At 36.1% G+C, this 19,078-nt stretch overlaps 1 protein-coding gene across 1 annotated transcript in view; it reads right to left on the bottom strand.

The window, feature by feature from the left end:
- Window positions 1–19,078, bottom strand: part of LOC125666582 (adenylate cyclase type 5-like) — a 45,560-nt gene that overhangs the window by 11,140 nt on the left and 15,342 nt on the right. The window contains exons 7-14 of the mRNA XM_056151728.1: window positions 18,306–18,450; window positions 15,976–16,094; window positions 12,456–12,612; window positions 8,219–8,316; window positions 5,347–5,431; window positions 4,395–4,511; window positions 1,789–1,941; window positions 666–841 (exon numbers count right to left, since the gene is read on the bottom strand). Of these exons, the coding sequence (XP_056007703.1) occupies window positions 666–841; window positions 1,789–1,941; window positions 4,395–4,511; window positions 5,347–5,431; window positions 8,219–8,316; window positions 12,456–12,612; window positions 15,976–16,094; window positions 18,306–18,450 (1,050 nt within the window). The remainder of the gene's footprint in view (window positions 1–665; window positions 842–1,788; window positions 1,942–4,394; window positions 4,512–5,346; window positions 5,432–8,218; window positions 8,317–12,455; window positions 12,613–15,975; window positions 16,095–18,305; window positions 18,451–19,078) is intronic.

Raw genomic sequence — 19,078 nt, 5'->3', positions numbered from 1 at the left:
GTATGGTAATGAATCCAGGTCGTGTTGTACACGTCCTGAACACTTGAAGCGTACTTTGAACAACTCTATATACACCTGAATTATACACTAACAAGACAGAATAACCTGTCAGTCTTTGATCCTGTGACTTCCAAAATCATGAGAGTTATCATCACTTCTAGTTCACCATGACAATACGAGAGATATGACCTTGACAGAGTTGATGTTAGATGGTTGGGGTCTAATTATCTTATAAAATCGAACTTTTTACCGAAAATTGCAAGTGGTGCAGTTGGCAAAAAAGAAAACCAAGATGGTAGCCTGGTATACCTTACTGTTTAAAATAAGACCATTATTTTCATATGATATAAACGTTGAGAGCCTGTAGATCTGATGTGTGTTGACCTTTTAGTTCACCTACATTAAATTTAACCTATCTTGTAGTTTTATTATTACTGAGGCTGAAAACAACTTATGCTAAATATCTCCTTCTGGGGTCACCAAAGGCTTATGTCAAAAGACAAAAAAATTCTGGTCCAGACTGTGAATGATAAACAAACCTGACTTACCCTACATTGGATCGCACCAGAATGTCTCGGTTGACTTACCCTACATTGGATCGCACCAGAATGTCTCGGTTGTCTTACCCTACATTGGATCGCACCAGAATGTCTAGGTTGACTTACCCTACATTGGATCGCACCAGAATGTCTCGGTTGTCAAAGATGGTGATGAAGAAGACTTGTACCACGATCAGATAAATAATGGACATTACACTTAACAGCGCCATCTTCAGGACACTACTGTTGTGCACAAACACAGCACAGGCAATCATGGACAGCACCACACAGAAACTGAAGTACTGTAAGAGAGGAAAGTATACTCACAATATACATAAAAAAAACCCGTCTAGTATCGTACTCAGTCGTGGCGGTCAGTCGAGTTCAATTACCCATGACAAAATCTATGCTCACTTTTAGAGAGCTCGACAAAAGATTCAGGAGACAGAGGTTTCAATCTAAGTTTTAATCCATTGCATTTTTTCCATTACTGACATAAGAGTTTAAAATAGCATCCATTTACATGAGATATAATATATATAACATAAAACAAGATCTGTGTTCTGAAATTGTGAGTATATGTAAAAATAAAGTTTTACTCTCTTTACTTCCATATTTACTGGTCAAGAGGAATATCTCTAAGTTCTGAGCCAATCAGATGCAAAGGTATCCTCCATCTAGGAATTGTGACTGTACTGAAGTTCTCTCTCTGTCTCTCTCTCCCTCCTCTCTTTCTCTCCCCCTCTCTCCTCCTCCTCTCTCTCTCTCTCTCTCCCCCTCTCTCTCTCCTCCTCCTCTCTCTCCCTCCCTCCCTCCTCTCTTTCTCTCCCCCTCCCCCTCTCTCTCTCCTCACTCTCTCTCTCTCCCTCCTCTCTTTCTCTCCCCCCTCTCTCCTCCTCTCTCTCTCTCTCCCCCTCTCCCTCCCTCCCTCCCTCCTCTCTTTCTCTCCCCCTCCCCCCTCTCTCTCCTCACTCTCTCTCTCTCCCTCCCTCTCTCTCTCTTTCCTCTCTTTCTCTCCCCCTCCCCCTCTCTCTCCCCCTCCCCCTCTCTCTCCCCCTCTCTCGCTCCTCCTCTCTCTCTCTCTCTCTCTCCCTCCTCTCTTTCTCTCCCCTCCCCTTCTCTCTCTCCTCACTCTCTCTCTCCCCCCTCTCTCTCTCCTCTCTCTCCTCCTCTCTCCCTCCTCACTCTCTCCCCCTCCCTCTCTTTCTCTCTCTCCTCACTCTCTCTCTCCTCTCTTTCTCTAACTCACCTCTGGGAAGTGTGAGGTGGCAGTGACTGGATGACAGACATTGACCTCTGATCCCATGGAAATATTGGCAAGATTGACCAGGGAGATGTTGACATTGTCTGTTTTAAACAGGTTTCCTAAGCAGGACTCCAAACTATTGGTGTCAAGTATAATCTATAAAAATGAAAAATCAACAAAGTATAAAAGCACTGCATAAAGTAAAATTATTTAATTCTAATTGGACTTCAGACTGGGTCATACTTGATGCATAACATAATTTTGGACCAGACTAAACATGCCTTTTATTTTATACCAACATTTTTAACAAATTCAGAATCCATGCATCAAATGTCACGTCTCAGATCTTGAATAAGATTCATGACAAAACCTAAGATCATAATGAACCTTACACTTTAAATGGTCTAAAATTAACCCTCAGAGAAATTTAATATTCTTTTTTAAGTGACATTGAAATTGTTCAAGTAACTTTGCAATAAGATCACAATACCCCACTGGTTGTTAAGGCAGACTTTGTATTCAACGTAAATGTCTGAAATTTTCCGGCTCCAGAAATATGGTCTTGATGAGAATCTTATCCCTTTAAATCATGTGACTAATGTGTCAAGATAAATCATGTGACTAATGTGTCAAGATAAATCATGTGACTAATGTGTCAAGATAAATCATGTGACCTATGTGTCAAGATAAATCATGTGACTAATGTGTCAAGATAAGGACATATGATGATGTCAAAGTAAATTTCTGTTTAAAGTTTGGCCGACTCACCTATCTACAGTGTAAAGATGTGACGTGCAATGGATTTCTCTAAAGAACCTTCAGTAAAAACTTGGACCCAAGTCAGAGATTTCGCTCAAATTCTGAGAGCTCAAATACCAGTAAACTCAAAGTTAAGTTTGAGATTCTTTTTGAGAAATCCAGATTAGGTCAAGAATTTTTTCCCCTCTCTAGTGACCTTGATATTGCTAAAATGACCTTGAGCATTGATCAGAACACACCTACAATGCTGTGACTGTCTAAAACATATCTGCTCTATAATTAGTCTGCATTTAAATTCCATGACTTTTACCAGTGACCATCACATTGTTCAAATAACAGTCCTACAACACATCACCTCTTTGTCATCTATGAACTTTTCATTCTCTCCATATTGCTAATATTATACATTTACTGACTGAGATCGAGGGCAACATGTTTTGTTGGACCCGAGGACAAAATGTTGCCCGAGATCAAATCGGCAACATTTGAATTTGAGGGTTCGACAAAACAAGTTGCCCGAGACCCAGCCATGAAATATTTTGCTATACCCTTGTAAATTTACAACCCTCAAGAAGAATTTTATTTTCAGTCGAAAAACATTTTGATGGATCCATGATGATATTTTTCTCTGAAATACTGCACCAAAATCTGCTCAGTCACCTTGATTACATTTTTTGTGTTATTAACGCCTCTGCCATTCACAAGGTTTTCAAAAATCAATGAACTTACTTGTATTTATCATGGATTTTCGTTGCTTATATGTTATAATTGTTCCTAGAGGGCTGAAGTAATGACAAAGTCTTGGAACATCACGAAATTAACAAGCTGACTTTTGAATGAACTTGTCATGGATAATTACAAGTTAACCTGAGTAACAGCAAATATTACTGCAATGATGTCCGACATTTCAAGAAACAGAATAAAGAAATCTCCCCTTCCCTCCTCTATTGTGGAGAGTATGATTTGTAAGTAATGTTCTTGTTGGATTTCACTAGCAACATTTGATTATCATGTTGCCCCCCTGTATTACGTTATTTTATCGTGAGAAATGAGAAACGTAATAATGGGACCGCCACTGTTACATGTAAATCTTGAAACTCAAATTGTTGCTCTGCTGTAGCCCTGCGATCACGGGTCAACATAAACAAGTCCAATGTTATTTATCACAACAAAAATAAAGCTGAACGAGAATTTACACATCAATAAATCTGAAAATGCGATGGATTTTGCCTAAAAGCAAAGAACGTTTGCGGGGGAAACTATTCATTTCAATCTATTCAAATTGTTAATGCAGTGAACGAATTGGAATAATAAGAATCAAACATTCTTTTTGAAGAATTTATTGATAAGTAAAAAATGGACATTTTACTCACAAACTTAACATAAAAGTGCGAAGCACTTTTTATTCAGTTTGCGAGTAAAATGTCCAGAGTTTACATTTGCACCTATGTTAAGTTTGCGAGTAAAATGTCCAGAGTTTACTCATTGATAAATTCTTCAAAAAGAAAGTTTAATCCTATACTGAATCTACACCACATGAGGATGCTATTAACTTGATCTATAATGTGTCCTTGTGGTTGTTTGAGAAAATCTCTGCTTATCTCGGGTACTTACAATGGAGGAGAAGGCACTAACGTACAGGCACAATATCTCTGCTTATCTTGGGTACTTACAATGGAGGTGAAGGCACTAACGTACAGGCACAATATCTCTGCTTATCTCGGGTACTTACAATGGATGTGAAGGCACTAACATACAGGCACAATATCTCTGCTTATCTCGGGTACTTACAATGGATGTGAAGGCACTAACGTACAGGCACAGTATCTCTGTTTATCTCAGGTACTTACAATGGAGGTGAAGGCACTAACGTACAGGCACAGTATGGCTAGGATGTATACCACCTGCTTCAGCCACTTGTGGACGGCTATTGTGCTGGCTATCCGCTGCAACACTCTCGGTGTACACTGCTCAATAAACATTCACTTTTCATTCAGAATCATGATTGAAACATGCAAAGAATCACTATAATATGCAATTTCAAAGATATCAGCTCTTCTGTGATGGAGGTATGTTCAGTATTCTACTGAACAGTTTGGTGGAAAGGCCGGGTGAATACATATTTCATAGACTGGTTAGGTAGGTAATGATATTGCCTGTGAAAGTATATGAATTTTGTTCATTTTACTCGATGGAATACAATAAACTGACCATAAAAAAAAAAAGAAATTTGTGTCTGTGTATGGTGTAGTAGCACATTTCGGGGTCTGTTACGTTTGAAATATAACTGTTGTATAATTTTTATTTCTCCTTTTGATGTTCAATGTTTCCATCTGGCTGTCAATGTTGATTGATTGATTGATTGATGTTTTCCACCACACTCAACATTTTTTCAGTTATCTGGTGGCGCCCAGTTTTTGTTGGTGGAAGAGAGAACTCAAATACAATGTACCTGGGAAGAGACCACCGACCTTCTGAAAGTAAACTGGGAAACTTTCGCACTTACCGGCGCGAGCGGGATTCGAACCTGCGCCGACAGAGGTGAGAGGCCGTGTGATTTTGAGTGCGATGCTCTAACCACTCGGCCACAGAGGCCCCTGGCTGTCAATGTTTTCAAATGCTGACTTACTCCTGTATAAGGGAATTTGGGCAAACTTATAAAAAAGAGGGACCAATCAGAATTTCGTACAAAATTAACACCTTCGATTCACAACGACACAACACAATACTTGATATGAACCAAAGTATTCTAAATCACAAGTGAATAGTGATAAATGGCAATATACAAAATAATCAACTTACCATGAATTTTTCACACAGGATCAGGAGAAACAGGCAGGTACTAATTGTGATTGTGAATGGATAAAGGATGATCATAATCACGGAACTGAAACAGACAAGAAAATCGAGATCACTATAATAGAACTGAAACAGACGAGAAAATCGAGATCGCTATAACAGAACTGAAACAGACGAGGAAATCGAGATCACTAAAATAGAACTGAAACAGACGAGAAAATCGAGATCGCTATAACAGAACTGAAACAGACGAGGAAATCGAGATCACTAAAATAGAACTAAAACAGACGAGAAAATCGAGATCACTATAATAATAGAACTGAAACAGACGAGAAAATCGAGATCACTATAATAGAACTGAAACAGACGAGAAAATCGAGATCATTATAATAGAACTGAAACAGACGAGAAAATCGAGATCACTAAAATAGAACTGAACAGACGAGAAAATCGAGATCACTATAATAATAGAACTGAAACAGACGAGAAAATCGAGATCACTATAATAGAACTAAAACAGACGAGAAAATCGAGATCACTAAAACAGAACTGAAACAGACGAGAAAATCGAGATCACTATCATAGAACTGAAACAGACGAGAAAATCGAGATCACTATCATAGAACTGAAACAGACGAGAAAATCGAGATCACTATCATAGAACTGAAACAGACGAGAAAATCGAGATTGTGAATGGTTGATCACTATGGTAGAACTGAAATCGACAACAAAATCTCCACTGTACATATATAAGTACAGACTAATAATGATCATGGAATTGAAACAGTTAATTAACAAAATTCTCAATTGTGAATGGTCACAAAATAAGAATTTTTGCCATTAAATTGGTTCAATGTGCTTGCATTTAACTGTAATGTATGACGTGAGAAGGGCTTATCAATGAACTTGTGTCTAAAGGATCCAACGTTCAAAAAAGGTTTGGGTGCGAAATCTACACCGAGATCATTTCAAAGATGGAATATTGCTACATTATAACATGGGAAGCTGACGATGGAGAAATTGTGATAATTTTGAGCTGTTAGTTTGTTAACAGTATGTTCAGTATAAGTACGAAGCAGGTGAGGGAGGAATGTAGTGGTCAGCCGGGTTCGATCGCCGGTGAGGGAGGAATGTAGTGGTCAGCCGGGTTCGATCGCCAGTGAGGTAGGAATGTAGCGATCAGCCGGGTTCGATCGCCGGTGGCCAGATAGCTTAGTTGGTAGAGCACCTGACTAGAGATTCAAGGGGCCCGGGTTCAAATCCCGGTCTGGTCTGTTGCATTTTCTCCCTTCCTGTAACATGTACTTAATATTTGTGTAATAAATGATCAATGCCTGTTCAAAACTGTTGAAATAAGGAACATTCTCCTAATATAGGTATATGTTCCGAGTGACTTTTGACCTTTCAAACATCGACCTTGGTCCAAATGTCCCCGGTCCCAAGCACAGACACGACAGTGACTATATGCTTCCTCGAAATGTTTAGAGAGCATAAGAATTGAATCAGAATTTCCTGTGCATATGCACATCTACACAGTATGCCCTAATAAATTACAAAAAAAGTTTTCTGAAATTCTGTTAAGCAGTTCAGAGGAGAAAGGCTGATAGGAAAAGAATCAATGGGTAAAAAATATGATCATTGTGTGCGGTATACATATGAAAATATTAGCAGTGTGTGGGGTATAATACATATAAAAATATGATCATTGTGTGGGGTATACATATGAAAGCAACCAACACTAACTGTTAAAAATGTTTGGCCAAAGTTAAAGCTTTTAAAAAGTAGGTAAAACCCAAAGATAAATGCCAGGAGCTAGGTCAAAAATTTTGCCAACTAAAGAAAGGTCTTGTCAAAAAGAACACACATTTGTCATGTTCAAAAATGAAAGCCGTATCACCAACTATTAAAAATTATGGCCAAGATTAAGTCTTTCAAAAGTAGGTCAAACCCAAAGTTCAAGTCAAAGATTTTGGTACCAAAAGAAAGGTCTTGTCGTAAGGAGTGCACATGCGGAAGATGAAAGTCCTAACACCTTACGGCCAAGGTTAATGATTTTACAGAGTACCCTAAATCTCTGATTACAAGGAGCATCAAAAGATTAATGTGAGGATTTCAATTGTCCAAGCTATACAAAGGTTTGATCCCTGTGGCCAGATATATCTTCCGGGAATAGCAATTGCTTAGAATCGTTGAAACATACTCACTGAGGAATGACAACAAGCTTAGAATCCTCATAGTAAATCCTCATGTGACTTATAGTAAATCCTCATGTAATCCTCATGTGACTTATAGTAAATCCTCATGTGACTTATAGTGATAAAAATGTCAATGAAACATACTCACTGAGGAATGATGACAAGCTTAGAATCCTCATGTGACTTATAGTAATAAAATCATCACTGAAACATACTCACTGATAATGAGCTGAATGTATACTTACTGAGGAATGATAATGAGCTGTATGTATACTTACTGAGGAATGATAACGAGCTGTATGGTATACTTACTGAGGAATGATAACGAGCTGTATGGTATACTTACTGAGGAATGATAACGAGCTGTATGTATACTTACTGAGGAATGATAACGAGCTGTATGGTATACTTACTGAGGAATGATAACGAGCTGTATGTATACTTACTGAGGAATGATAACGAGCTGTATGGTACACTTACTGAGGAATGATAACGAGCTGTATGTATACTTACTGAGGAATGATAACAATCTGTATGGTATACTTACTGAGGAATGATAACGAGCTGTATGTATACTTACTGAGGAATGATAACGAGCTGTATGTATACTTACTGAGGAATGATAACGAGCTGTATGGTATACTTACTGAGGAATGATAACGAGCTGTATGTATACTTACTGAGGAATGATAACGAGCTGTATGGTACATATAAAGAGGAGCAAGATCAGACTACATGCCAAATGCGACACAAACATGGAGTCACGCACGCGATGGAACTGAAAAGCGTTAAAATGTGCTGTTAGTAAAGTGCAGGTGTGTGAATTCACTCACACTAATACGTGCTTATATTAATTCTCAAACTATAACACGGTGAATATTTGAAAAAACTAATAGGAAATGTGACTAAATTGTTTGTGAATTTGGCAAAATGAAAAATTAATTCTATTTAACATTAGTAATTAAAACAAAACAGTTACTGAATTATCAACTTAATAATTAATGTAATATCGTATTTTGCCAAATATAATACACACTCCCCCCCTCCCCCGATTCGATGTGAGAAGTGGGTGTGTATCATATACGCGCATGTACCTCTTTAGGTTTTTGACTCGTTTTTCTTTCAGGTGAAATTCAACAGTTAATACCTATATCCAATATATAGCCTATATATGTACAGAAGCTACAAATATGTACACGTTTAAACGCTGTTAACTCACCTACACGTTTAAGCATTGTTGATTTACCTACGCGTTTAAACGTTGTTAATTTACCTACATGTTTAAGTGTTGTTAATTTACCTACGCGTTTAAACGTTGTTAATTTACCTACATGTTTAAGTGTTGTTAATTTACCTACACGTTTAAACGTTGTTAATTTACCTACATGTTTAAGTGTTGTTAATTTACCTACGCGTTTAAACGTTGTTAATTTACCTACACGTTTAAGCATTGTTGATTTACCTACATGTTTAAGTGTTGTTAATTTACCTACACATTTAAACGTTGTTAATTTACCTACACGTTTAAGCATTGTTGATTTACCTACACGTTTAAACGTTGTTAATTTACCTACATGTTTAAGTGTTGTTAATTTACCTATGCGTTTAAACGTTGTTAATTTACCTACATGTTTAAGTGTTGTTAATTTACCTACACGTTTAAACGTTGTTAATTTACCTACATGTTTAAGTGTTGTTAATTTACCTACGCGTTTAAACGTTGTTAATTTACCTACACGTTTAAGCATTGTTGATTTACCTACATGTTTAAGTGTTGTTAATTTACCTACACATTTAAACGTTGTTAATTTACCTACACGTTTAAGCATTGTTGATTTACCTACATGTTTAAGTGTTGTTAATTTACCTACACGTTTAAATGTTGTTAATTTACCTGCATGTTAAAGTGTTGTTAATTTACCTACATGTTAAAGTGTTGTTAATTTACCTACACGTTTAAACGTTGTTAATTTACTTACATGTTTAAGTGTTGTTAATTTACCTACACGTTTAAACGTTGTTAATTTACCTACACGTTTAAGCATTGTTGATTTACCTACATGTTTAAGTGTTGTTAATTTACCTACGCGTTTAAGCGTCGTTGATTTACCTACGCGTTTAAACGTTGTTAATTTACCTACATGTTTAAGTGTTGTTAATTTACCTACACGTTTAAATGTTGTTAATTTACTTACATGTTTAAGTGTTGTTAATTTACCTACATGTTTAAGTGTTGTTAATTTACCTACGCGTTTAAGCGTCGTTGATTTACCTACATGTTTAAGTGTTGTTAATTTACCTACAAGTTTAAGTGTTGTTAATTTACCTACATGTTTAAGTGTTGTTAATTTACCTACATGTTTAAGTGTTGTTAATTTACCTACGCGTTTAAACGTTGTTAATTTACCTACACGTTTAAGCATTGTTGATTTACCTACATGTTTAAGTGTTGTTAATTTACCTACACATTTAAACGTTGTTAATTTACCTACACGTTTAAGCATTGTTGATTTACCTACACGTTTAAACGTTGTTAATTTACCTACATGTTTAAGTGTTGTTAATTTACCTATGCGTTTAAACGTTGTTAATTTACCTACATGTTTAAGTGTTGTTAATTTACCTACACGTTTAAACGTTGTTAATTTACCTACATGTTTAAGTGTTGTTAATTTACCTACGCGTTTAAACGTTGTTAATTTACCTACACGTTTAAGCATTGTTGATTTACCTACATGTTTAAGTGTTGTTAATTTACCTACACATTTAAACGTTGTTAATTTACCTACACGTTTAAGCATTGTTGATTTACCTACATGTTTAAGTGTTGTTAATTTACCTACACGTTTAAATGTTGTTAATTTACCTGCATGTTAAAGTGTTGTTAATTTACCTACATGTTAAAGTGTTGTTAATTTACCTACACGTTTAAACGTTGTTAATTTACTTACATGTTTAAGTGTTGTTAATTTACCTACACGTTTAAACGTTGTTAATTTACCTACACGTTTAAGCATTGTTGATTTACCTACATGTTTAAGTGTTGTTAATTTACCTACGCGTTTAAGCGTCGTTGATTTACCTACGCGTTTAAACGTTGTTAATTTACCTACATGTTTAAGTGTTGTTAATTTACCTACACGTTTAAATGTTGTTAATTTACTTACATGTTTAAGTGTTGTTAATTTACCTACATGTTTAAGTGTTGTTAATTTACCTACGCGTTTAAGCGTCGTTGATTTACCTACATGTTTAAGTGTTGTTAATTTACCTACAAGTTTAAGTGTTGTTAATTTACCTACATGTTTAAGTGTTGTTAATTTACCTACATGTTTAAGTGTTGTTAATTTACCTACATGTTTAAGTGTTGTTAATTTACCTACGCGTTTAAACGTTGTTAATTTACCTACATGTTTAAGTGTTGTTAATTTACCTACGCGTTTAAACGTTGTTAATTTACCTACATGTTTAAGTGTTGTTAATTTACCTACATGTTTAAGTGTTGTTAATTTACCTACATGTTTAAGTGTTGTTAATTTACCTACGCGTTTAAACGTTGTTAATTTACCTACATGTTTAAGTGTTGTTAATTTACCTGTCTAATCTCTAGAAAATTACTTCAGGAATGTAAAATTGTAGAAAATTTAATGCTTACACCCTGTAACAAATCAAATTATTATGAAACGGCCAATCAAAATCCATTGGATTTTAATAATTCATCATCGTGCAAAAGTGACACAATATTACGAGACCGCCATCATGATCAGCACATATTTTACAAAAGCTGTGGTTGTGTAGATTTGCTTTGTCACTTGATTTTGTCAGCCCCCCTCAATCAGGGTAGCTATTGCTCTCTTTCTCTCTGTAGCTTGCTGCATGATTTCCTGGAAATATGCGATTACTAATTTTAACTTTTCTTTTGCAGTAAATGGTTGATATGTTTTACCATGGATCTAAGTGCAGCCAAATTTTGGAGAGTTATGTTTTAATTCTTCACTTCACTACCATCTATAATGCATTGTTTTCACTGACAGAGCACTGATCAATTACGACACCAATTAGATCATCATGGCTTTAATTATCATCATTTTTATAATTACCAAGAGTGGTCTATATATCTCGTGGCTTTGTTTATCATTTTTCGAAGCTTTGGTGGTGCCTGTTGATTATAATTCACATTGAACACTTGTTCAATATTTTAATTTTATTTCGTAATGTCAGCTATTTAATTGATTTGTTTAAACAAAGAAAATATTGAGCCTGTTAAAACTTTAATCCTATAAAAGCTCATGCTTTCCCAAAGATATTCCGTAAAGATTACCACTAAGTATGAAGACAAGTTTACTGTTTTCTTAAAATTTTGCTGTGCTGTATGTAAATTATTGTGCTTCAATGAGAACTTAGTAATACATTATTGCCACAAAGATATATCTATTAATATTAACCACAGAGAATAAAGTTGACAATACCACTTGGTCAGAATTTCTGCACCATATCATATACTGTAGAATCTTTTAAATTCGTGGGGGCCAATTTTTGTGGATTGCTGAATTTTTACGCGTTCAAGGGGACGTAATTTCGTGGATTTATATATTTGTAAGAAAGAAAACTCTGGAATGTTTGTTTTGTTGAGGATGTAAATTCGTGGGTGAGGGGTACCCACAAATTCCACGAAAATTGAGCCACCACGAATGATTCCTCAGTACACACGAACTGCAATTTTATCTCACATTTTCAGATCCAAAAAGAGGCTGCATATTAAATACCATACCTATGCATTATATTTGGCAAAAAGATATATTCAAATCAAACAAAGGGAAACTGAATTAAATAAGTAATCTGATTAAAATAAAAACAAGACTAAATTTATTGTCAGTGAAGTGGTACATTCAACAATGAAATGATTATAGTTCTTACCTTTTCTTCGAGATCCGGCTTGAGAAATTTGAGGGGAAACACTTTAACATGTTCTGACCGGAGATGGTCGATGCTGCGAGCATCAATTGCACGACCTAGATATTCATTCACCTCGTCGTCGGGGTTCTTAGTTTCAATGTTATTTCCAAAACCAAGTCTGCAGAAATGAGACACTGAGTCAGCAAAGCACACAAACACAAAATTTAGAGCACATGTTTGTCCTATTTCTTCTGCCACTTTTAAAAATTTGTCTAACTTGATAAGCCCCTTCATGGTAAAATCTCCAAATGGGGGAGTCAATCCAACCACTATCAATAAAATATTGTAATACTGTAGATTCCTTATTTTACGCGAGAACTTCTTATCGCGCAATGACTCGATCATGGACGTCAATTCGCGAGAAAATAAATTTGCAAGTCCTCTGTTGATCAAGTGTTTTTGCATGTATTTTAGCAATATGAAAATAAAAGCGAGAAATATTTTTTCACTAATGATATTTCTCGCAAAATTACGCAATAATAAATTCCTCACATATATTTAGGAATTTACAGTATTCTGTGGTAGCTGGCGAGTAAGACTTATTGACCCAGAACTTCCCCTCACAGACACGGCAATGTACAGGAGAGTTGGGATGACACGGCACTGTACAGGAGAGTTGGGATGTGGTGTGATACATATTGTTATTCTGCACATATTGTCGTCTGTGAGGATATTAACTACTTTGCATTATTGCTTTTGTACAAAAAGTGAAAGATTATGACGTTAAATCGTCAACACTACTACCCGACGTTATTATGATGTCACAATGAATGTTTATTTTTCAACGTTATCAGGTAACTATGAAATGTTCACGACAATCTGCCTGAAGAGCCTAATTAGGGCGAAAGTACTAGCAGGTACTGATTGTTGATGAGTATGTGATAATATTGGATTTTATGTTTTATTTTTGCATGCATTTCATAAATGAGATTCTGAAACAGATTAATTTGTAATTTTTGATGAACTTCATTTTAGATTTTTAACTATAATTGATATTTTGCAACTGCTAAAATGATGCTTTATATTTTTAATAATGAATTCCAAATACATATTAGTTCATTTCTCCATTTTTATTTCTGTATAACATTTGTTAAATGCCATCACTGCGGAAAATAAGCAACCTGTTTTAAAAGACCCCCTGTCATATGTGACCCTTTTCTCCATTCTCTGTTGGGCAGTCTATCAGTACAGGTTTGACTGTACAAATAAGAGGAAGCAATCGAAGCTTATTTACGGACAACTATGAACGATATTCTTTTTAAATAAAAAGATCTTTGTCAGGGCTTTAAAATCATGGGTATGCAGATGACAAACTGAACACAAAAGTCTGCATGAACAAATCAATTTTTCTGAATCGTACGATTACAAAAGTGCTGACTAAAAGGCAACTTGATAACTACAGGGAAATATGTAATTTCCGAGTTGCCCAATAGTTCTTTCCCTTTGTGGAACTCTTACACACAGTGAGACGCAAAACATACTATTTTCCACATGCGGTGGGTACAAATGCTTATCGCTGCCTTCATATATTGCCTAAAGGCCGATTATCAGACATCATGCAACCACCCAAACTGCAAATATTAGTAAGTTTGTGAATATTTAATGATAAAATAGCTCAAACAAAAATCAATAATCACCATTTTTCTTTGATTAAAATAACACTCGTGCAGAAGAGGAAATAAAAAATAATATCATATTTAATTTGATGGCCTAATTCAAACAAATATTGTTCTTGATATGGTCAGTTTAATGTATACCAACGGCTGATATAAACAAAATTTACACTTTCATTAGGGGTCATCCATAATTGTCAACCATTTTCCAAAGTGTGCAAAAAACACACTTTTTGAGACCCCCCCCCCCCCCCCCCCTCAAAAAGTGTACATCAACCATTTTTAAATTCCCAACAAGAAGGTCGACAATCGAGTTTATGAGCAATTTAGTTCAAACAATGAGTTCTTTAATATTGGAACCCCTATTTCTTGTTATATATGAATGATATGTTTTATAAATGTGCAAATCTTGTGTACATAATAGATTTTTATAGAAAAAAATAAAGATGTCTCTGTCTCATCTTGTCGTCTTTTTTATAGGCATTACACTTTTGTAACATGACCAATACTTTTATGAAATAAATCCGGAAGAGAAAAAAAGAGCCTACGGTAAAATTGTCGATTTTTTACCCCCTCCCCCCGAGCGTGCCTTTTGCACGCTTTGGAAAATGGTTGACAATTATGGATGACCCCTTACTTAAAATTTATCCGTATTTACATAGGTAGTCTATAGTATATGTATACATCCTGTACCCACTCAAGCGTTCAACAGAACACGTACTGAACGTACCTCCATCACAGAAGAGCTGATATCTCGGAAGTTGCGTATTAAATGTATAAATATAGAACAGTCCTAGCAGGACTATAAATACCCCCTGCAAGGCACATTGGATGATGGGAAATGGTGAATTTGTGCTCATTGATGAATAAACACATCCTTTTGACATGAAGATTGTTGAAAGCAATTAATGTAAATGCACAGGGTTTGACATTTACTTTTTTGAGCACTAGACCAGTCGGGCTACTTCAAATGACTAGACCTGACTTTATATCCACTAGCCCTGACCAACTTTCCAGAAAAAAACCCTGATAGTTTCTCCATATTTAAATACTTCATGTAAATGACAAACGTTTACGACGTAATCTATTAACTTGATAAACACTTTATTATAGTCAATTCAAATAAACTGTTTAAAATTAACATCGAGTAGATGTCGTAAAACATCACTACCGACCGCGACTTATTTATTAGAACTAAAAATAGAGATTATTCCACCACACGGTTCAAGATTGGTAGTTTCTTGTTTATTATTTAACACGACCAGTCGGACTAGTAAATCGACATTTTACCCGACCGGACCTATCATTTAGTAGACTAGGTTGGTCGGACGTGCCTTAGTGTCAAACCCTGATGCAAGACTATATATTCTACAGTAGTGTGTTACTCAGAATATTGAAGAGATGTTTAATATAATTTCTGAATATTACATGGATAACTACTATTCAGCGTATATGGGCGAGAGAATGAAAATATCCATAATTTCCTTGAATGTTAACACAACATCATTGTGTACATAATATTTACACAAAGATTGAATCAAATCTGTTCATTGCTTTTTTAATATACTTTGGAAACTGCATGACAACACCCCCTCAAAATGGACGAAAAATATCTATAACTTCCCTGAATATGAAAATATCTCGATCAAAATAGCAGGTGCACAACTTCATAATTCATATATCAAAGATATACACATAAAGTTTGAATGAAATCTGTTCATTGGTGTTAAAGATATCCTCTGGAAAAATGATGTCTACAGACAGATGGACAGACGGACAAGGTGACTCCAGTGTATAGATAAAAATAGGCATTTAAGATGTTCATTTAAGACAAGAATTACAAACACTGCTGTCCTGGTGTTACCCACTTGTTGTGGATGTTAGCGTTTCTGTCATTGTTAAACCCCATCAGCTTCATGTCTTTCGATGTGCCATTCATGGCTAGAGAGTTCCTGCTCCGCATGTTAGGGAGGGTTCTTGACTTCTCCTGCAAAAATCAAAAATGTCTTAAAAACTCATATATGCCCCCCGTGTGGAAATATTGAAAAGGGATATTAGATTTACCATATGATACACACATGAGTTGACCCGCGTGTAAGTCGGGGACCTGCTTTTTTTGAGAAATTTTTAGGTTTTCACATTGACCCTTTTACAAGTCGGATTGAATTTTTTAAAAATCAGATTGCCTGTGTCAACTCAATACCTATTACATGTCCATTCTAATATTTCCTGAACATTAATCTTTATTATTGATAAGTCCATGTTAATTTTTACTTTGAATTGGATATCTGAAATAGACATTTAGGTACAATATGATTACTGTCTAGGCTATCTTATATTAGGTACAATATGATTACTGTCTAGGCTATCTTATATTAGGTACAATATGATCACTGTCTAGGCTATCTTATATTAGGTACAATATGATCACTGTCTAGGCTATCTTATATTAGGTACAATATGATCAGTCTAGGCTATCTTATATTAGGGAGTGCTCACTGGTACAATATGATCACTGTCTAGGCTATCTTATATTAGGTACAATATGATCACTGTCTAGGCTATCTTATATTAGGTACAATATGATTAATGTCTAGGCTATCTTATATTAGGTACAATATGATCACTGTCTAGGCTATCTTATATTAGGGAGTGCTTACTGCCCAAACCATCCATCCAGTAAAGTAATAGATCAATTACTATAGCTTCATTATAATATTTGACGACAATCCATCTGTTCATCCTTGTCAAACTATGAAAGGGGGCACACACCGTCAGGTGGATTGTCAAACTATGAAAGGGGGCACACACCGTCAGGTGGATTGTCAAGCTATGTGAAGGGGGCACACACCGTCAGGTGGATTGTCAAGCTATGAAAGGGGGCACACACCGTCAGGTGGATTGTCAAACTATGAAAGGGGGCACACACCGTCAGGTGGATTGTCAAGCTATGTGAAGGGGGCACACACCGTCAGGTGGATTGTCAAGCTATGAAAGGGGGCACACACCGTCAGGTGGATTGTCAAACTATGAAAGGGGGCACACACCGTCAGGTGGATTGTCAAGCTATGAAAGGGGGCACACACAGTCAGGTGGATTGTCAAGCTATGAAAGGGGGCACACACCGTCAGGTGGATTGTCAAACTATGAAAGGGGGCACACACCGTCAGGTGGATTGTCAAGCTATGAAAGGGGGCACACACAGTCAGGTGGATTGTCAAGCTATGAAAGGGGGCACACACCGTCAGGTGGATTGTCAAATATTATAATGAAGCTATGGTAATTAATCTATCATCTGGAGTCTGTTACAATAAGAGATCTACAAACCCTGGTTTACTGGGATCTGCTACAATAAGAGATCTACAAACCCTGGTTTTACTGGGATCTGCTACAATAAGAGATCTACAAACTCTGGTTTTACTGGGATCTGCTACAATAAGAGATCTACAAACTCTGGTTTTACTGGGATCTGCTACAATAAGAGATCTACAAACCCTGGTTTACTGGGATCTGTTACAATAAGAGATCTACAAACCCTGGTTTACTTGGATCTGCTACAATAAGAGATCTACAAACCCTGGTTTTACTGGGATCTGCTACAATGAGAGATCTACAAACTCTGGTTTTACTGGGATCTGCTACAATAAGAGATCTACAAACCCTGGTTTTACTGGGATCTGCTACAATAAGAGATCTACAAACTCTGGTTTTACTGGGATCTGCTACAATAAGAGATCTACAAACCCTGGTTTACTGGGATCTGCTACAATAAGAGACCTACATACTCTAGTTTACTGGGATCTGCTACAATAAGAGACCTACATACTCTAGTTTACTGGGATCTGCTACAATAAGAGATCTACAAACCCTGGTTTACTGGGATCTGTTACAATAAGAGATCTACAAACCCTGGTTTACTGGGATCTGCTACAATAAGAGATTTAAAAACTCTGGTTTTACTGGGATCTGCTACAATAAGAGATCTACAAACCCTGGTTTACTGGGATCTGTTACAATAAGAGATCTACAAACCCTGGTTTACTGGGATCTGCTACAATAAGAGATTTAAAAACTCTGGTTTTACTGGGATCTGCTACAATAAGAGATCTACAAACCCTGGTTTACTGGGATCTGTTACAATAAGAGATCTACAAACCCTGGTTTTACTGGGATCTGCTACAATGAGAGATCTACAAACCCTGGTTTTACTGGGATCTGCTACAATAAGAAATGTCTCGATCTTGTTGTCCTTAATGAAGGAATTTCTGTCCGCTCCGTTTCCTACTTCTACATCATATTCTCCATGGAGACAGTCCAGCGTTTCCTTGGTAATATGTACTCTCCTGAAAACAATGCATCAATGATAGCATAATCTTGTTATGTATAGAACCTAATAATCTAATAGAGAAATAGAAATACATTTTTTATATGCAAGGTCCAATTCTCCGTATCTTGATGTTGTCGTATGTTTCATTTGTATGAGCACATTCATACTTTCTGAGTAAGCCTACATTAGTCAACTTATATCCTAACAAGAGGCACATGGGCTATATCTCTCACCCGAGTCACCATGACACTGCTGTTGTTCAGCTGTTAAGGAGCATGACATAACCAAACTTGAATTCACATGACATAGGGATGCCTCAATATAAATACATGTATAACTAACATGACCTTGGATAAGGCAAAGGTCAAAGATTGTAGCAATAAATTAAGGTCTTGCAATAGGAAATCTATTTACAAAATATGAAAGCTCTACTTTAAATAGTTTAGATATTGAATAGGATAGGTTTTCATAAAAGTAGATCAAATTCCAAGGTCAAGGACACAGGTTCTTGAGAAGATTTTCAAATGAACCCACCCTATTTTTGCCTTTTCTTGATTACCTCCCCTTTGACAAACTTGAATTTCTTTACCCAAGGATGATTTGTGCCAAGTTTGATTGAAATTGGCACTGTGGTTCTGGAGAAG

This window comes from Ostrea edulis, chromosome 10, assembly GCF_947568905.1.
Source record: "Ostrea edulis chromosome 10, xbOstEdul1.1, whole genome shotgun sequence".
Taxonomy (NCBI): domain Eukaryota; kingdom Metazoa; phylum Mollusca; class Bivalvia; order Ostreida; family Ostreidae; genus Ostrea; species Ostrea edulis.
Note: the sequence above shows the minus strand (reverse complement) of the source record. Positions and strands in the feature narration are given on the sequence as shown.